General features: G+C 46.5%; 1 protein-coding gene across 4 annotated transcripts in view; it reads left to right on the plus strand.

The window, feature by feature from the left end:
- Positions 1 to 20,858, plus strand: part of TNC (tenascin C) — a 74,210-nt gene that overhangs the window by 12,939 nt on the left and 40,413 nt on the right. For all 4 annotated transcript variants that reach the window (XM_064677107.1, XM_064677108.1, XM_064677109.1 and 1 more), the window contains exons 2-7: positions 12,819 to 13,411; positions 15,228 to 16,448; positions 18,211 to 18,474; positions 19,503 to 19,618; positions 19,711 to 19,867; positions 20,455 to 20,724. In XM_064677107.1, coding sequence (XP_064533177.1) covers positions 12,949 to 13,411; positions 15,228 to 16,448; positions 18,211 to 18,474; positions 19,503 to 19,618; positions 19,711 to 19,867; positions 20,455 to 20,724 — 2,491 coding nt within the window. In that variant the 5' untranslated portion in view covers positions 12,819 to 12,948. The remainder of the gene's footprint in view (positions 1 to 12,818; positions 13,412 to 15,227; positions 16,449 to 18,210; positions 18,475 to 19,502; positions 19,619 to 19,710; positions 19,868 to 20,454; positions 20,725 to 20,858) is intronic.

The following is a 20,858-nucleotide window of genomic DNA, read 5'->3' on the forward strand; positions in this document are numbered from 1 at the left end:
AAGCCATATTTTAAAAAAAATATATATAATAATAAAGAGACATATTTTGAGCTGTGAATCCCTGCAGTGCCACAGGTCAAACCCACCAGCTGGTCTAACATGCTTTGGAGGGGAAGAGAAAGTGGAGTTGGGTAATAACCCCCAACAGCACAATCCAATCTGAAAACTGGGAAATCTTGGTGTCTGTCCCCTCTGCTGCCCCTCCCCAGCTCTGCTTTCCTCTCTTTTCCCAGTCTTTTCAAGCTGTTTTCTATCTCCAGCCAGGATGGTTTCCAGCCAAACATTCTGTGGGGTGCAGGGGGAGTGTTATTTATCTGTAGTTACAATAGTTTTGTGCATAATAGACACAAGTGTATAAATATATATATATAATATATAGTACAATAATAATAATAGTTTAACATGGTCCTTGGGAACAGGAGAATCTGTGTCCTCAGGATTGGTCATTGGACAGTCAGACATCAAGAAGAAGCTTTTTGGCTCTTGGACCACTATTTTGGAAGTATTTTGCTACCTGACTAATTCAGTTTGGTGTTTTAAATGCACTGAAATAACGTGTCTGGCTCCCCCACGGGCACAACTCTGCACTTTGAGAGGTGTGAGTGGACAGAACATGAATTCTTTCTCCTCCTGTGCTGGGGTGGAGCAGAGAACCAGCACTGTGGGTTCACTTGCATGACTTTTCACTTAGTAATTGAAGTCCAGCTCTGGCTTTTATTAGAAAAAGGAGCAGAAATCCTCTGAAGAAATGATTGAGGTGGTTATTCTTTAAATAGGCCACTTTTTTTCAAAGCAAGCCATTACTGGTTTCAAAGATTTCCTCAAAATGGTTTGTCAGGGATTTTTTTTTTCCTTGAGAAAGGGAACTCCTGAAATGCTGCTGACTCTCTCTTAGTTTTCTTTTTTTGCTGAGTTTTCAGAATCAAAGGGAAAAGGGCATCTTTCAGTGGCTAAATATGTGTTGGGAAAAACTTTCAACCACTTGTACCTATTACTTTATCATCACAGTTCTTTTGTAGAGACAACCTTGATACAGTATTTTTGGTTACTCAGACATCCAATGGAGAACACAGGGAAAAACTGAATGAAACAATCCAGAATGAGAGGAGGCAATTTAATGTTTTGTTTTGGTTTTGTTTTTAAATATAGGGGATCACTGATGCCACCAAATAACTCATCTGAAATAATGTAATTCTAGTAAGTACAGGTATTTATAAGCACCTTGGAATGCTTGCAGATAAATCAGTGCAAACCAGCCAAGTCTTTCTTCAAGTCAAAGAAAAATTAGGGGCACATTTTATTTTATTTAATGGACCAAAACCCCCGTGATTTGGGGAAGGAATTCTCTCCTACAGAAGGTGGGCATTGGATCTCTCCAGCAGTGAGAGGTATGGGATGGCTTTTAGGAGGATTGTGCTATTTGGAGAGTACACTGTGGTCCTCCAAGGTGATATCTGCCCCATGGATGTGGATGACTGGTCTCTGCCCCAGAGCTGGGCTCTGTAGAAAATTTGAAAAGAGATGAAGACTTTTTCCTGTCATCTGAGAACAATGAACCCCTTTTTTGTGCCCCTTTCCCATCTTATTCCTCTCCCCTTTTCCTGTGGGGTAAAATGAAAGAGGGGGAAAAAAACCCCGAACCCAATGTATTTATTCACTTCTCAATTCTGCCTTGAGACTGTTTTTTAGAGCCCCTTCTTTTGTGAGTTTAATCAGATGCTTGATAAGAGAAAAAGCGTTGCTAACTAACCCGGGGTACAAAGAGGGCCCTTCAGGGAACACATGACCTCATCCCCAGGATTACTCTATCACATGAATTCAGACTCCACAGCACACCCAAAATAAATGTTGGGCTCTGTTGGCAGCAAAGGCCTTTCTCCACCTCCATATGCTTTGCCAACGTCTTCCTCGGTCGCTGGGATTAAACACGGATGGAAATTCAGCACAAGAGGCAGATTTTCCTGGTCACAAACAGCCTCAAAAGCTGCTGGCTGGCCCTGCCTTTGGGCCATTGCCCTCCTGGCACCAGCCAGCCCTGGCACAGCTTTGCAGTCGTGGAGCAGGGCTGGTTTTCACTCCCAGCTCCCATTGTCTGCCCGGGTTTTGTTGGGTGCTCAGAGCCTTGGCAGCTGGGAGCTGACTCTGGGAATGCCTGGGGGGCTCCCAAAATTAACCCTTTGCCAGGAGAGGGCACAAATCCCTCCCTAAGGTATAAGAAGTGCCACCATTGTGTTGTCTTGGTGCTCTGAGGGCCTCTAGCACCTAATACTGGATAGCATCAATATCCTCAGGATATCCCTGTGGTAGGCACTTCTTGGGAAGTTGGTGGGTTTCCAGCTTGGACATCTGAGTTTGGGTGTCAAGACACAGTTTTTATGGCCCTTAGGATGAAGAGGAGGATGTGTTGGGCAGCTCTGGCACAGGTTTGCAGTCATGGAGCAGGGCTGGTGTTCACTCCCAGCTCCCACTGCCTGCCTGGGTTCTGTTGGGTGCTCAGAGCCTTGGGAGCTGGAGCTGATTCTGGGAAAGCTTGTGGGGTCACACACAGCACTCCCCAAACCAACCCTTTGCCAGGAGAGGGCACAAATCCCTCCCTGATATCTAAGTGACACTATTTTATTGTCTGGATGCTCTCAGCACCAAACATAGGACAGCATTGTTTTCCTCAGGGTATCCCTGTGGTAGGAATTTCTCGGGAAGTTGGTGGATTTCCAGCTCAGAGATCTCAGTTTGGGGTGTCAAGGCATAGCTTTTATGGCCCTTGGGATGAAGAGGAGGATGTGTTGGCACAGGTTTGCTGGTCATGGAGCAGGACTGGTGTTCACTCCCAGCTCCCACTGCCTGCCTGGGTTTTGTTGGGTGCTCAGAGCCTTGGGAGCTGGAGCTGACTCTGGGAAAGCTTGTGAGGTCACACACAGCACTCCCCAAACCAACCCTTTGCCAGGAGAGGGCACAAATCCCTCCCTGATATCTAAGAAGTGACACTATTTTATTGTCTGGATGCTCTCAGCACCAAACATAGGACAGCATTCTTTTCCTCAGGGTATCCCTGTGGTAGGAACTTCTCGGGAAGTTGGTGGGTTTCCAACTTGAAGACCTCAGTTTGGGTGCCAAGACATAATTTTTATTGAGGTTTCTTCCCACCCTGGCACACTTTTGCTGGACAAGGTATAGCAGCAGAGACCTTCTCCTGCAGGAAAAGCTCCTGCAGTTCTTGAAGCAGAATTAACTAAAATTAACTGTCAAATCCCAAGTTGGACATGCATTCAATATAATTCACATTATCCACAGCCAGGCTCTCATAACCATGCTGGAAGGAGACACATCTGCAGCTCCCACTGAGATGTAGCATGTATTTATTTCTGATTAAGCACATTTAGCAGTAAATTACATGAAAGATTAAACAGCACATTATGAGCATGGTCTGATTAACTCTGCATTACACATCTAAGTCACTCAGCAATTACCTTCATTCCTTTATAACTTGGGTAATTTTATTAATCCTGGTGTAGCAAAAATGAATTCAGAGCTTTTGATTCCTGTTTTTAGGGTGGGTCTCTTCCTGAGGATGGTTGGATATATATAACCTACATAGTGTCATGTTGGATGCTTCTCATATTAACAACTGCCTAAATAGCTGCAAGGCTCTGACACAGGCCAGGAGAAGCTGGGATTTCCTAGGATTTAGCAGATGCCACTTCCTCAGGGTCTGATCCTGTAAATGTGAATTCTGCACAACACTTGTGATACCTGTTGATGGAACAACAGATGTTGGAAACCCTTGTTCTTGAGGTTTGAGGACATGGAGCTGCTGGAGAGAGTCCAGAGGAGGCACCAAGGTGATCAGAGGGCTGGAGCAGCTCTGCTGGGAGGAAAGGCTGGGAGAGCTGGGATTGTTCAGCTGGAGAAGTCTTTAGGGTGCCCCTAATTGTGGCCTTCCAGGACATGAAGGGAGCCCATGGATGGAGAGAGACTGTTTATAGGGGCCTGGAGCGACAGGACAAGGGGGAATGGCTTCAAACTGGTTGGACATTAGGAAGCAATCCTTCCCTGTGAGGGTGGGGAGCCCCTGGCACAGGTTGCCCAGAGAAGCTGTGGCTGCCCCATCCCTGGAAGTGTCCAAGGCCAGGTTGGAGCAACCTGGGCTAGTGGAAGGTGTCCCTGCCCATGCCAGTAGGAGGAACATGATGATCTTAAAGTCCCTTCCAACCTAAACTATTCTATGATTCTTTGATAAGTTTGTAGGCAAGGCCTTAACAAACATCTCTGATACCCACAGCCCTGAACAACACAGTGGTTGTTCCAGAGCAGCTCAGCTCCAGCCAGGTGGAACAATTTCCAAAGGCATCTCATTTGCCTAGTCACCATCAACCCTGTCAGCCTGTGGCCTGATTAGAAGGTGACTGTGATTAAACCTTATTAAGAGCTGTAGCCACTTGGCTCCTCTTGTTTAACACACTTGGGGTCTTCCTCTGATACAGGTACTGTAGAAAAGCATTAAGACACAACTTGTAGTATGAAGATCATAGAATTTGAGCAGAAAAATTGAGAGCAAGGAAAGCATTTTCGCAGGGGTGAGCTAAAGAATCTCTCCCTAGAGAAACTACTGGAAGCATAAAAAGAAATAAGAAGTTTAGTTTGGTTATTTGTACTTTGTTTAGGGTGAAAATCTCCCATAGACTTGTTAGAAATCAGGGTGATAACTGGCTGGGCTGTAATGTCAGAACTGAGGGATGATCTCAGATCCCACAGGTGCCAGCATTTTGCCATTCCCACACTCCTGGCTCTCCTCTGAGCTCTTGCCCCTCTGCTCCTGATGGAACAGCAACAGCAATGGTATGCTCAGGCAGAATTTCTTTGTTTTTCTCATCAGCAGCCAGGTAATTCCTAAGAAACATAAATCAAAAGAGCCTGTAGGACACAGGAACTGGAAGGCACCTCTTGTTTGCTGAGTTCAATATCCTGTTATTGCAGGCACCTCGTCACATAATCTGTTTTTCACTTCTGTTTAATTATTGCATGTTTTCAGCAGTCATTTTCTCCCAGCTGTATCTCTGCCAGCTGATTTTTCATTTGATTCATGAGATTTGCTCATTATATTTAATACTTCGTTGATCAAAGGTGTTACTGATACTGGGAGAAGACCACCTCTGCTCCCTGAACTTTTACTCTGCTTTGAAAAACAGCCAAACTCATTGTTTAGCTTGGAAAGGTCTGTTCTCTCCCTGAGATCCTGAACAAGGATAGACCTGGAGAGATTTTCCATGGCTAAGAGCACAAAACTTCTGAAACAAAGTCGTTTATAATGGAATAATCATGCTAATTTAACTCAAAATAGACACTGTACAACAGAAGGTTTAGTCTCTCATGGGTCTCCTTTTATGCTTATCATTCAGAATTTACCATAGCTCTTTCACATTTTTATGGATGTTGGCTTCAGTGGGTTATTTCTCCTTCCCCTTTGTGGCACTGTCATGCTGGTGGCTTTGAAATATGAGCCTTTGCTAAATTCTAAATTGTACACAAAGCAATTAATTAAAATTCCTTCCAAAACAGCCTTGGCAAAGCCCCGTGTATGTGCTGCTTTTCAGCCAAGGTAGGATGGGTGGAGGCTAAAATGCATCCAAATGGTTTTATTTAAAGATGATGTACAGTAGGATCTGTGAACCAGAAATTATCCACTTTCCCCAAAGCAGGAATATCATCTAAGAGCTGAAGCCAAAGATGAAAACTGAGCTGGAGTGAAGAGTTCAGGCTCAGCTGAGTGATGTTTAATGCAGGACCTCAGGGGCTGGATGGGGCAAAAATATCCATGGATTTGTTTTAATTGCTGCTCTTTGAAAGGGTCTGAGGGATAAATGTGATCACAATTCTAGTGACCACCAAGATCTCTCGTAGGGTTCATTTGAGATCTAAAACTTCTTTTGTTTTCATTACTGATTCCAGTGGCATGGGTAAGGCCTTTGGAATGGCTGATGGATGCAATCTGGGCTGGAAAACTCTAATCTGTGACAGCTGAGAAATCAATCATGAGTTCACTGTGCAAACCAGTTCCCTTCTCTGCACTCAGAGTGCCCTCAGCTGTGATTGTTCTCAGGCCCAGGAAGGGCAGCTCCCAAATGTGCAGTGCCAGCAGCAGATGAAACACAGGTGGCTCCAGGGGCTTCCATCCCACATCAAACACAAACTGCCAGTCTGCCCTGGAACAGAAAGGATTGAAGTCATAAAGGCAGACACATCCAGAGGAAAGTCTGCTGCTGGAAGTGCTATAAATGCCTTCTGGGAGGTGCTGGGGTTTGAACTGCTGTGGTGGGACTCAGCAAAGCTGGACCAGCTTCCTCAGCCTTGCAGTGGGTAAAATACCTCTGCCTAAAGGCACGGGCTCCTGAGAGCTTGTGACTCAGTGCCAGGCTCTCCATGTCTCAGTTTTCCAAATCTTAAGTGCAGGAATGGCTCCACTATTGTTTGTCCACTATAATTACAAACTCTTTTGAAGAAGGGGCTCTTTGCCACTTCTCCAGCACATGTGGATACTGTGGAGCTCTTGCTCTGGGGCTGTGGACATCACTGAGTCACTTCTGTGACAGCAAGTGGATTTGTGTAACTTGGACCTTGAGACTTCCTCCTTCTGTAGTTAAACAGAAGTTCTAAATCTTCCTTCCCAGTTGTTTCCTCTCTGCCTCTTTCTCCATGCAGTTGTTCCAGAGGGTGCTTTCCCCCTTTTTTTCACTGCATTGGACTTCCACAGACAACAAGATTATTTTGGTTAATGTTTCTCTGTCTTTTTGACTTCCAGCAGCAGGTTCAGTCTGCAAATTTGGAGCAGGGTGAGGTGGCAAAGTCCTTTAAATCAGTGCCTTTGCATTTTGCTATTTATTAAAGGAGGGTCACCCAGTCTGGATCCTAAGTTGTTTGTGGGATTTCCAGATGGGGGATTTCTCATCTAGAAAACTGCACAGTATTTGCAGGATGTTTTTCCATTATGACCTGACCATGGAGATGGAAGTGAAGTTGTTTGACTGTAGATCAGAGGTGAGTCTTCCCAGTGCAACTGGGTGGATTCCTGCTTATCACACTGCACTGTATCTGTTAGAAGAAGGTAATCACCTTCTTTCTGTCTTCTTTGAAAGTTGTGACCCTCATTTCACCTCTTCATGAATTTAAGACTTCGAAGAAAATCTCTGAATTATGAAAATTTCCCTTTGGAGCTTCCCACCCTAAGGGCCTTTATTTCATATCTATGGTGTCTAATTGGGGTGAAACAATTCCAACACTTCTTTGCACACGTGTTCTCTGGGAGCCTTGGGGAATACAATGGATTTTCTGAATTACTCTGAATTCAAGCTGCCTTTAAAATTCCTTTCCTTAGAATGAATACAATGTAAATAAAGAAAGGGGGGAAAATAAGGCCACAGTTTGGCTTTGATCATTTCTGCTGAAAAGATTCAGGACTGATGGTTTAGGACTGTTATGAATTTCTGCTCTCCGCTGTGATTTAATGTAGTTTGACCTACACTGAGTATCCCTGCTGATTCCTTTGCCCTGCTGGAATTGGGAATGGAAAGAAAATGATTTTGTGCAGTTATGAATGTGTGGAAACAGCAGTGAAAGACGACGAAGTCAGAACTGTTGGTGTTTTTGTCCTGCCGTGTCCAAACTTTCAGGGCCACCCCCCCAGATTCTTTCTTTGAGAATATTTCAATTTACTTCAGACTTAATCCATTTTTGCTGGAGAAGGTGCCCGGAGCCTCAGGAATCACATGCTCCTGGCAAAGCCACACGAGCACTTTTGCTTTAAAAGGTTGCATCTTTTGAAGCCTTGCCTTGTAAAAACGCACTTTGGCAGAGGGTTTTAATTTATTAATCCTGTGTAATACTGCTTGTATTCCTTGTAGCAAATGCACCAATTCTGCAGGGAGAGAGTATTCCAGGTCAGATCTCATCCCTGCTGTGGCCCTTTTGTGTGTGTGGCAGGGGATAAAGAGAGGAGGGCTGTGATACCACGACACACGTGCTTTGCTGGGCTCCCCAGGCTGGAGGGAGCAGATGGGCAGATCAGGCCTTGGTGGAAACTCTGAAGTTCCTTCAGTTACCAGATCACGGAAAACTATTTTGGGGGCAGCAATTCACAAACCTCAAAGTGCTCCTCGTTGTGCTCTCCAGGGAGGGCCCTGGCTCTTCTCCAGCTGAGTTTTCCTCTCTGTCACAATCCAGCCCGTTGCTATTTTATGCAGATTTTACACAAGATGTGCTCGAATCCAATATGTGCTGACAATATTTGATCCCCTCCTGCTGTAATGTTGGAAGTATCTGCTTAGAGAAGAATTGTTTCCTTTTTTTCACTCTCTTTTTAGTCTAATTTCCAAGTCCTGACATGTAGAGGGTGTCTGAGCAAATCTAATCAGCCTTCTGCCTCGTTTGAGAAGGACAGCTGAGATCCTCTTTAACACCTCCATTTCTTCATTGCTGCAATCTGTTTTGATCAAAATTGCACAGGGCTCTCATCTGCATATTTATCACTCCACATACCCAGAAATCATCTCCCAGCTCTGCCACTCCTCAATATTCAGGACAGACTAAAGTGCTACCCCAGGACTCTCAGCTATGCAGACGTTAATTTAGTTTCTCACACCTGCTGGTTTCCAGTAAATATGTCTTCAGGGAAGGAAAATATTCACACATTACCTTTCCTTAGTATTCCCCAGGAGTCAGAATTACTGGAGGGTTTTTTTTTTTAGGATTGATTAAAAATTTCCTATTAAGAAACAAATTTCAAATTAAATGGGAAGGTCTTTAAAAAGTTCTGATGCCAGGAGGAGGCCGAGGGGAAGGGGGAATGTCTGAACAAAGAAATAACCCTTTTTAATAACATTTTTGCAGCTTTTGACAGCCAGACTCTGACATGTTTTCAGATCCTCAGATGAAAGGGCTGCAGTGGAAATGAAAATTATTCCTTCCCTTTGTGCTATTGACAGGCCATCTTATTCCCACCACATATTATTAAGAGTATTACTAGCCACTGATCAAGTTTTTAAAGAGAGTTTTCCTGAAATAGTCTTTTCCTTCTGTTTGGTTACATCTCACTTTTACACTTAGTGTCTATACAAGGAAATTTTTTTTGCCTGAGTCTCCTTCTGCCCCAGCTGCTGCAGGGATGCCATGATTTGCTTCTCAGTTCAAAGTCTCTAATTTTTAATAGTCCAAAGACAGTCTAAATTGAAGAATAACATACTCTGAGCCAGCCAGGACTGAGAGGAGACTGCAATGAAAATATGTGTGTTATCTTCATACTTTTCTGACTTGAACTTGAACCCAGCTCTCCCTGCAGAGCTTCCAAACTTCCAGTACCTCAGTGGCTGAGCCATTGCCAAACATCCTCTTTCCATGTCACATTGATATGGAAATATTTATCAGGGAGAGCCTGACACCTCTTTCCTGAGCATCTCTGTCAGATATACCACTCCTTATGTTTGTGTGCTCTGAAGAGGATTTAAAATGTAATTTTAATTTTAATTAAAAAAAAAAAAAAACGTAGAACTTGAAAGTACTCTTACAATGTCAACTGGTGCATCCAAGAGATACACTCTGGGGTCTATTTTTTTTTACCTGGTGCCCCTAAGCAACTATTAAGTGACAGGACTGCAAAATTCAGCCCTGCAGGAAGTCAGGAAATCTCAGATGTGTGAGAGGCCACAGCACCTTTTGTTCTTTATATTGTGGTTGTGCCTCAGGGAGCAGGAGAGAGCAAGAGAGAAGTGTTACCCAAGGAGGGTGATGGCTGTGGGGAGATGCCAGTGGCCAGATGGGGAGAACATGAGCTCGAGACTTTATTGTTCTGCATGACAAGCTGAACATTTTGCAGACCAACCACACAGTCACTGCCAAGCTTTTTGAAGCAGTTGGGTTGTAGTCAGGGTGGCATGAGGGGCACAGATCATTAGGATGAGTAATATCCTGTCTTAGACAAACTGCCTGTAAAAAATTGACACATTCCTGGTCATCCAAACCTCTCAACACACCTGAGAGATGTGCTACAGACCTCACCCAGCTCCTCTGATATCCTACAAGGCCAAACTCAGGCTGAGAAGGGTCATCTTTTGCAAACCCTTACTCAAAGGCTTTTATGTGCCTGTAAATTATCCAGCAGCTGATGTCTACAAAGAAAATACAGAGAAGTTTAAAATACAATCTACATGGGCTGTTCTGAAAGGAAGGTGAGGGAAAATGAAGGAATAACAGAGCCTGACAGTTGCTGTGGCTGCCATTTCTCTCCAGGACCTGCTCCAGGGTGGTCCATTGTGGCCCGAGCTGTTGTTTAGATGTGCTTGAGGAATTGGGGTTGGAAAGAAGGTTGTCATCTTTGTTCTTCCAGCCAAAATTATGGCTAATGTATAAATAATTGCCTGAAGCTGCCTTGTTTTGTAGATGTCAGATCCAGGAGTGGAGCTCAGCTGATCCTGCTGGGTCCTTGGCAGGTCGGATGAGAAACACCTGATCTGGATGGATTAGCTCAGACATCACAGGAGGTGTCACAACACAGGGGTCACAGGGCAGACATGGAATGCTGCCTCTAGACCACCACAATGCTTCTTCATAAACTCCAAAAGGATGTCAGCCAAGAGACATTAATTCTTCCAGTATCATCTGTAAGCTGAGAGGTTTGGCCGCCTCTAATGCAGGGAGTATCCAGGAAAAATCCTGGTGTTCCTGAGGCTTTCATCAGTAGCAAAGGTAACAGTGGCAGGGCATGACTTGCATGAAGCAGTTTCTTCATTTTCCAGGCTGAAATAACAGTTTGTGCCACCATTAAGTGATGTGTAAACACAGCGGTCAGCAGGAAAAAGTGCAATCCATTTTCTTGGGTTGGGCAGGGCCCATATTCTTGTAGGTTGGGATTTACAAAAGCCATAAGGAAATCGATGCTCAACTCTCACTAAAATTCAGTGAGAATGAGATGCAGAGCTGCTTCCAGTTTGTTCCACTTTCCACTGGTGATCCATCTGCCGAGCAGCCTGTCCCCTGCTCGGGGGTTAGGCACCCTTTTTTGCTGTATGACCTTGTCTTGAGCACATGGAATCCCATTTCATGGCAATCAATCTGCAAACTCCAAGTGGGAGCGTTTGAGAGTAAAATCCCACTTCAAATACAGCCCTGAACATGTTTCATGAGCTGGCAACCCAATTTAGAGATTGGCCTGAGTCGCAAACGAGACCTGGGCCATGTCTGTCTCTGTTATTCTTTATTAACAACCTTGTGATCTCTTCTGGTGCAGACAGGGCTTGCAGACATGTTTGAGCAAATGGGGTAAGTGTTAGAAATAGCTTAAAGCTGAATACTTTTCCATGACAAGAAAAAAGCCTTCCCTGCTGCTTGTTTACTTCTGATTTATTCCCCAGTAAAAAGGGGTGAAGTTTGTTCTTTGTGAGCTCAGCACTGTCTACAAAAAACACCGATTTCAGTGAAGTGTCTGATGTATTGTTGTCATTCTCCCACAAAAGCAGCTGGGGCAGCATGGGAAAAATGATCTCTAGGCTTTGGAGGAAGCAAAAGGGTGGGAGAAGCTGGTCTCTCATCTGACAAATGAATTATCATCAAATCAGGGCTGTATAGAGAATAAACTGCTGTTTCCCCCATTACTGGCATTTCACTACCTTACAGTCACTGGCCTGACCATTTAACCAAGTTTTGCTGGGAATAGGAAGGAAAACAAACGCTGGGATGACATTTATTAGGTGTGCTTGTTCAGCCAGTCCGTTTGCTGCTCGGGGTTCTCGCTCTACGTGCTGCAGGGCTGATTCTGCATGGGAGTCAGTGGATGTATTTCTGCTCCCTTGGCTCATTCCATTGAAAAGGAACACGTACAGGCTGAGGAGGAAGAGGAAAGATTGAAGCTAATGAAAGGAATGGGTTTCAGGAAGAGCTGTACAGCCCAGCCAGCTCGTGACCATAAGCAGGTTGTGGTACAGCTGAGGAAAGATCAGACAGTGGGAAATGTTGCCTAGAGAAAAGGTGTGTTGGCTGCTGAAAGACATTTCCACACATGCATTTTTATTGCTGTTTCTGTTGTGTGTCTCCCTTGGTGGAGTCTCTTCTTCTTATGTCTCACTGCCTGTCTGCTAAAACATTGCTGTGATACAACACTGACACCAGAACCTTCAGCCTGCAGAGCTCTCCAGAGAGATCCATTCCCCTTCATGCTGCACATAAATAATCAGGGTAGCAAAAGTTATTATTGGGCTACAAGGCCTGGAGTTCAGATTCCCAAGCAACTGCTGTCATTTAAAGCACATTAAAAAGGGATGGAATGAGCTTTGTGGTGTTGATAAACCTTTTGACAATGACTTGAGTTTCTTACATGATCCAGCCTCCAGCAGCCTTCAAGCTGATGGGTGAAACAAATGCAGGATTTAACATTAGTTGTATCATAACAGAACATATATTTATTTTACCTACCACAGTCTGACAGTAGTATTTTGAATGGAGATGAGGCTCAGCAGGCTTCTTCACCTTGGTCTTCTGCTTGAGGCAGTTAAACCTTCTGTAATCCACTCAATGTGTTCTAAACCTGATATAACAGTAGTTTTCTCCATGTCTGGTGATGTTTTGTTCACAACCACACTGAGATGCTGGAAAACCAGGTTATTATATATAAACTGCTGTTATTATATATAAGAGCAAGCTCAGCAGCTTGGGGGAGCTTGGGTGGTACACTGGGCAGCACCTCAGCCCTGTTCTCCAAGGGTGCAGCACATGAGCAGTGTCACAGGTTGGGTGGTGTAGCTGTGGTTCACCCCTTACACTCTTCCTTCTTCTTTTAGGGACCAAGTGTGCCAGCAAAGAAAAGGACACCCAGCTTGGCTTGAAGTGGCTCTCCAATTTCTGCTCCAGATTACAAAGGCCAAACAGACATAAGACTCTCCCAGCTGGAAACAGGACCCGAGCAGCGCCATGGCACTGCCCAGCCGGGTTTTGGCCTGTGCCATCCTCGCTCTGCTGTGCCAGCACGTCGGGGGGGGGCTCATCAAGAGAATCATCCGGCACAAGCGGGAGACCGGGCTCAACGTGACCCTGCCAGAGGACAACCAGCCCGTGGTTTTTAACCACGTCTACAACATCAAGCTGCCCGTGGGCTCCCTCTGCTCCGTGGACCTGGACGCGGCGAGCGGCGACGCGGACCTGAAGGCGGAAATCGAGCCGGTCAGGAATTCCGAGGAGCACACGGTGAACGAGGGGAACCAGATCGTCTTCACGCACCGGATTAACATTCCCCGGCGGGCCTGCGGCTGTGCAGCTGCCCCAGACATTAAGGATCTGCTGAGCAGACTAGAGGAGCTGGAGGGGCTGGTATCCTCCCTCCGGGAGCAGTGTGCCAGCGGCGCTGGATGCTGTCCCAATTCCCAGGCAGCAGAAGGTAAGGCAGGCCGGGGAGCTGCTCTTGGGGAAACTCTCGTGCTGGCCGTCCAAGTTGTTTAGAGTAGACACTCAGATCTGTTTAAAGAATGAGCACGAGTCAACCTGTTAAATTTGAAACATAATCAAAACTGGGAATGTGTTTGGCCCGCGTGCAGGGAACATTCATTCACAGTTTCACGGGTTTGTGGATCTGTGGGTCAGGAGTTGGCCTGGGACACTTTGTAGCTGTGGCACTGAGCATGGACAGCACTTGGGCACGGTGACAGCCTGAGTCGAGATTAAAACTCACACAGTCCAAGCTCTTGGCTCCAGGTTTTGTCCCCTTGAGGAAGCTGCCAATGTAACCATCTTCCTTTCCAAGTTTTCTTTATTAGAGACCAATAAAAATACGGCAGGACATAAGGCAGCAGACAAGCACAAATAGTTAGAGAAGCGGGAAAAAAGGTGTCTGTCCAGCTGGTTTTTAAACTGTGGGAAAAGTCTGGTCATACAAGAGAGGAAACACGGGTCTTCTCAGGAGTGATGTCCCTCTGAGCACAGAGCTGCTCTCACAGCTGCTGATACTGACTGTTGTCTGGCTTTTTATGTTCTGGAGTGAATGGATGAGTAACATTTCATGGTGTATTCCCTAATGAAGTGGTCAGGAAAGCTGCTCAGTCAGTGGAAGAGGATTTTGAGACGGGAGAAGGAATCCAGCACGCTCATTTACCAAGCAGTTGGCAGGGGCTCTTCCCTGGCATTAAGGGATTCCCGGTAAAACAAATCTTGCTGGAGAAAAAAAGAGATAGTCTCTTTCAAAAACTTTGGTGATTCTGGAAATTATGTCCTGTGGGGAGTGATAAAAGCAGCAGAAACAAACTTCTTAACACCAATTTGTAGGGGTTAAAAAAGGCATCCTTTATTCAGCACGCTGGACGTTCAGAGGAGAGCTCCTCTGATCAAAGCTGCCAAATGACAGATGGACAGGGCTTTTTGTTACACATACTCTTTACATGGTCATTAGATATTCTTCCTTGCTTTATACGTTTTCGTTAGTTTGTTTACATAGTCACACCCCTGTTGGAAGTCCTTCTTTAGTCCTTCCTGGTCATCTTCCTTGTCTTGACCTCAGTTCTTGAGCAGCCACAGCATTGTTGTGCTTCACCACCAAAATTGTAACATTTGTTCTTTATCTGGGCACACAGAGCTTAGTTTACATCCTGTCTGTTTGAGTTACGTCCCTTATCTAATTCTCGAGGACTTCTCTAAGATTATATTGTTCCTTATTTGGCCATTCCAGGCTATTGTGAATGAAGTTTCAATTTTTCCCATCAGGAGTCAGGAAAATCAGAGCCTTTTTAGGTCCTGTGTGCCACACTGGCCTAAGGCATCCCAGGGCCAAGAGAGTAATGGGTTGTGAGGGTAAATACCCTTTTTGCCAGAAGAGTTCACTTCAAGGAGACAGGTGTCACCTAGGAAGTCTTCCCTGCCTGGAAAGTGCCTTTCTCAAAGGAATTAGATGGGTTTTATTTCCTTTCCCTTCTGTATTCCAGAGACAGTTGAAAAGCTCTGTGTCTCTGGTATGCAGAGAGATAAGCAGATGTTGCAGGTCTCTGAAGCCAGTGGGGAGAGCTGGGGGGGGAAGAGGGACCAGCAGGTGAATCTTGCTCAGGCCCAGCGCTGCTTTGCAGCCCGGTGCAGCTTTTCCTTTGGAAGCTTTTACTGTTCTCGTCTTCAGAACAAACCTTTTCGGGATTCCTTCCACTACCTCGGGCATTTCTGGGGGGTACCCACGTGCACCTCACCCCACATGGGTTTTCTGGCTTGTTCTACAGGTCGCCTGGACACCACCCCCTACTGCAGCGGGCACGGCAACTGGAGCGTGGAGATCTGCGGCTGCGTGTGCGAGCCGGGCTGGAAGGGCCCCAACTGCAGCCAGGCCTCGTGTCCCTCCGACTGCAACGACCAGGGCAAGTGCGTGGACGGGCTCTGCGTGTGCTTCGAGGGCTACACGGGCCCGGCCTGCGGCGAGGAGCTCTGCCCCTGGGGGTGCGGCGCCCACGGGCGCTGCGTGGGCGGGCGCTGCCTGTGCCACGAGGGGTTCACCGGCGAGGACTGCGGCGAGCCCCTGTGCCCCCACAACTGCCACGGCCGCGGGCGCTGCGTGGACAGCGAGTGCGTGTGCGAGGAGGGCTACACCGGGGAGGACTGCGGGGAGCTCATCTGCCCCAACGACTGCTTCGACCGCGGGCGCTGCCTCAACGGGACGTGCCTGTGCGAGGAGGGCTTCACCGGGGACGACTGCGGGGAGCTCGCCTGCCCCAGCGACTGCCACGGCCACGGGCGCTGCGAGAACGGGCTGTGCGTGTGCCACGAGGGCTTCGTGGGCGACGACTGCGGCGAGAAGAGGTGCCCCAACGACTGCCACCACCGCGGGCGCTGCGTGGGCGGGCAGTGCCAGTGCCACGAGGGGTACCTGGGCGAGGACTGCACCGAGCTGCGCTGCCCCAGCGACTGCCACGGCCGCGGGCGCTGCGTGGGCGGGCAGTGCGTGTGCGACGAGGGCTTCGTCGGGGAGGACTGCAGGGAGCTGCGCTGCCCCCAGGACTGCAGCAACCGCGGGCTCTGCGTGAACGGGCGGTGCCAGTGCCACGAGGGCTTCACCGGGGACGACTGCGGGCAGCTGCGGTGCCCCAACGACTGCCAGGGCCGCGGGCTGTGCGTGAACGGGCAGTGCGTGTGCGACGAGGGCTTCGCCGGCGAGGACTGCGCGGAGCTGCGGTGCCCCCAGGACTGCCACCACCGCGGGCGCTGCGTGGAGGGGCGTTGTGAGTGCGACAACGGCTTCACCGGGGAGGACTGCGGCGAGCTGGCCTGTCCCAACGACTGCCACCAGCGCGGGCTCTGCGTGGACGGGCGCTGCGTGTGCCAGGAGGGCTTCGTGGGCGAGGACTGCCGGGAACGGGCCTGTCCCAGCGACTGCAGCAACGCCGGGCGCTGCGTGGACGGGCGGTGTGTCTGCGAGGACGGGTACATGGGCGAGGACTGCGCTGATGGTAGGTGGCGATGTCAGAACCACTTGGATGCACACACTCCCTGTGTCCATCCAGCAGCTTTGGAGGTTCTGTGAATCTTCTCCATAAAGCCGGGCCCTGTTGCTGCTTTTCTTTAGCGTATTCCAAACACTTGACTCAGGGTTGTAACAACACCATGGCACCCCTTAATTGTCAGGGTTACATTATATGGCAGTTTGTGGTGACTTCAGGTGGTCAGAAGACAACAGGATGATAATGGTGTTGCTGTGCAATTGTTATCTCCATTTCTGGAGATCTTATCATTCATTTCTGACCTTCTCACTCTCTGCAACTCCCTGCCAGGAGGGGGGAGCCGGGGGGGGTCGGGCTCTGCTGCCAGGAACCAGCAGCAGGACAAGAGGGCACAGCCTGGAGCTGCCCCAGGGCAGGTTTAGGTTGGCCATGGGGCAGAAGTTGTTTGCAGAGAGAGGGATCAGCCCTTGGAATGGGCTGCCCAGGGAGGGGGGGGAGTCCCCGTCCCTGGAGGGGTTTGAGCAGAGCCTGGATGTGGCATCAGTGCCATGGGCTGGGTGACAAGGTGGGGTTGGGTCAAGGGTTGGACTCCATGACCTCAGAAGTCTTTTCCAACCCAGTTGATTCTGTGGTTCTGCTCCCACCACAGTGTGACTGGAGCTGTCACCAGCCCTGCCTGGGATTTGTCACCATGACATTTCACCTTCTCGTAGTACCTCTTGATGCTAAAAAAAAAGGGCATCTGAAAGAAACTGTTTTAGCTATGGAGGAGAGGGAGATGTATCTAGAGTCTTCTTAATACACAGATGTGTGTGTATTTTATATATATATATATATATGTATTTGTTTATACCTGTAATTATTTATACATACAGATTTATATATAACATATATTTGTTTTATACCTATATTTATATTTATTTTTATATATATATAAAATTCATTTTTTTATATGGAGGTTTTATATATACATTTCTATATTTATATGGAGGAGTGTGTATTAGAGCTGACAGAAGCTTAGAGGAAAATCATGGAATAGGCTGGAATGGAAACTCAGCTCTAAAGTCCCATGCTGAGTTTCCCACTACCACTTACTCCATGGAAATTGATAGAGAATTTTGGCAGTTGGATAATGACAGGCTTTACACTATAAATGAGGTAGTTTTCTTTAGCAGATCCCAGGGGAGAAATTTGGAAACTAAATTTTTTGTAGGGTAATCAAAGAATGCTTTGGGGTTGAGAACACCATAAAAGACAATGAATACCCTTAAAAAGAAATTCCCATCTTTCATCTCCTCCTTCCAGAAGAGGCCTAAGCTCCATTTTGTGCTCTTGCACGTGGAGATCTATTGGCAGTATTTACTAAAATAACAATGTTTGGTTTTACTTTGGAAAATCTGCGCAAATCCCAGGACTTGCAGCTCTACAATCACGTGTTGCTGGCAGTTGAATGAACCATCTGAGCCCCTGGGGACGCAGCTCTAACAGTCTTGTGCTGCAGCCACGAGAGGAGGAGCTGGAACACAGTCAGCCAGAGGTTGTGTGCAAGTGTGAGGGTCGGAATTGGCCCCGTGATTTTGGGAATGTCTGTGGTCTTCATCAGCCGAACGTTCCTCTCCTCAGCAGTTAATTTGTGGGCCGTGGCTTCCCCAGCCCCTGTTAGATAATTCTCATGAAATCCCTGGGAAAATGGGAAAACTGGGGAAGTCGTTATTTTCCCAGCCAGGAAAACTTCTTATAACTTTATTTTCTTTCCCCCCCCTGCTCCCAGTGTCTCCTCCAACCGAGCTGACGGTGACCAACGTGACGGATAAAACTGTCAACCTGGCATGGAAGCACGAGAATCCTGTCAATGAGTACCTGGTCACCTACGTCCCCACCAGCACCGGGGGCTTGGACATGCAGTTCACTGTGCCAGGAAACCAGACAGCTGCCACCATCCACGAGCTGGAGCCGGGGGTGGAATATTTTATCCGGGTCTTTGCCATCCTTAAAAACAAGAAGAGTATCCCAGTCAGTGCCAGGGTAGCCACATGTGAGTTTAACATTCCCTCGATCCATCCTTCTGTCCATTCCATAGCATCCCTTATTTTGGGGTATTATTATGTATTTTGTGTTTTCTATTTTCAAATCATTTGTATTGATTCACATCCATCTTTGTGGGACATTGTTTATTTTTTGTTTTCTATTTTCAATTCATTTATGTTGATTTGCCTCCCTTTTTGGGAACTTTATTTCTTTTTAACTTCTATTTGCAATTTATTTGTATTGACTTGCCTCCTTCTCTTGGAGATATTATTTCTTTTGTATTTTCTAGTTTCAATTCATCTGTTCTGGACAGAGACAGCCTTTTGCACTTTCATTTTCTATTCTTTTCCAGTGCCAATGACTGTGTTAAAAACACAGTTCACAGGCTCTTCTGCTCTTTGCTGTGCCTCCCAATTAACACCATGGGGTCTTTGCAAATTAAGAACCTTGGCTTCTCTATTATAGTGTACATTTTAAATTTCTGGTCATTATTCCTGAAAAAAAACTGATAAAAAATGTACAGTGTGTAAAAAAGCAATATGAAATCACTTGAATTCAAACTGGTTTGGTTAAAAGGCAGGTTATATTTGTTTTGCATCTTCAGTTTTACCACAACTCACCTTTTATCTGCCTGTCTGTCCTTTTGTTGTTCATCTTCCTCTATATTTTGTGCACATCACAGTCATACCTAAACAGCCTCAAAAGGTGCTCTTTGACTTCTGTCCCTGAGCTCGTTTTTAGAGACCTGGGGCAGGATTCAGCTCACCTGCCTGCAAATGTCCACACCAGGGGGAGTCAAGAGGGCACAAAAAAGAGGTTTCTAGGTCAAAATTCATTTTACTTCAGGGTGACATCCAAACCAGCTCAGAGGAAAGCCTCTCCAAAGACAGAATAACTGACTGGGAGGTGGTTTGACCAGCTCAGCTGCACTTCCCTACACGGCAGATACTTCTAGTGGTGGAAAGATGTCCCACCTCGTGCCCTATTTATGAGAACTTGTTGCTCATGTGAGGATTTCCCTTTTTTCTGCCCCAGATCTCCCTGCTCCAGAGGGTTTGAGGTTCAAATCTGTTCGAGAAACGTCCGTCCAGGTGGAGTGGGACCCTCTGAACTTTTCCTTTGATGGCTGGGAGCTGGTCTTCCACAACATGGTGAGGAAGCAGCTTCCTGTGTGTTCATGGGGAGTGAAAAATCCTGGCTTTTTTTCTGTTACACTGACAGATTATTGTTCCATGTGTTGCAGAAAAAGGATGATAATGGAGATATAACCAGCAGCTTGAAAAGGCCAGAGACATCTTACATGCAGCCAGGTTTGGCACCTGGGCAACAGTACAATGTGTCCATTCATGTGGTGAAAAACAACACCAGAGGGCCTGGACTGTCCAAAGTGATAACAACAAGTAAGGATAACCTGTATTTGGCCTGTATTTTGTTGGCCAACAGCAAACATTGTTGGTTTTTTTTTAAAACCAAACTTTTAAACAGAGAGAAACCCAAGCTCTATCCTGTGAATTCATAGGGGTGAAAAGGAAGTAGTGGAGCTGCTAATGAAAAATTAATTTCTTGAAGGAGATTTAATTCCTTTCCAAATTACCTACAGAGAAAAGGAAATTTATGTTCAGCTAGAAGGGAGTAGGCAGAATGCACTTTCACTCTTTTTCAAAATGTACATCAACAGGAACTAAATTTTTTTTCATCCTGGTGATGTTTGTATGGAGCTGGAGAAGCTCTCAGGGTTCTTGCTTGCCTTTCCTCTGGCAGCTTCTGATGTGAATGAATGTTGATGAATTTGCTTCTGATGAAATGATTCCATTTGGAGTCTAAACCTGTTGGAAGAGAGTAAACAAAAATAATAAAACTTGGTCAAAGTCACTAATTTCAATTTTGCTCTGAATCAGCAATTAAAAGCATAAGAATGTCTGTGGTTTTTATGGCACTATTTCTTTCAAAAAACACCTTTTTCTGTCTATTTTTTTTTTTATAACAGAGCTTGATGCCCCCAGCCAGGTCGAGGCAAAAGACGTCACAGACACCACAGCCCTCATCACATGGTCCAAACCCCTGGCTGAAGTTGAAGACATAGAGCTCACCTATGGCCCCAAGGACATCCCAGGGGACAGGACAACCATTGAGCTCTCTGAAGATGAAAACCAATATTCCATCGGAAACCTGAGGCCGCACACAGAGTATGAAGTGACACTTGTCTCTCGCCGAGGGGACATGGAAAGTGACCCTGTGAAAGAAGTGTTTGTCACAGGTGAGAGGCTGGAGACCAGCATGGAATCAGCACGTTTAGAGAGGGACAGGAAAGTGGAGAATGGGGTTTTTTTCTGTGCCTCATATGCTTTCCTGGCTCGACAAAATATTGAAAATCTAAATATATTTTGAAAA

This window comes from Pseudopipra pipra, chromosome 20 (assembly GCF_036250125.1).
Source record: "Pseudopipra pipra isolate bDixPip1 chromosome 20, bDixPip1.hap1, whole genome shotgun sequence".
In the NCBI taxonomy this organism is placed as follows: Eukaryota; Metazoa; Chordata; class Aves; order Passeriformes; family Pipridae; genus Pseudopipra; species Pseudopipra pipra.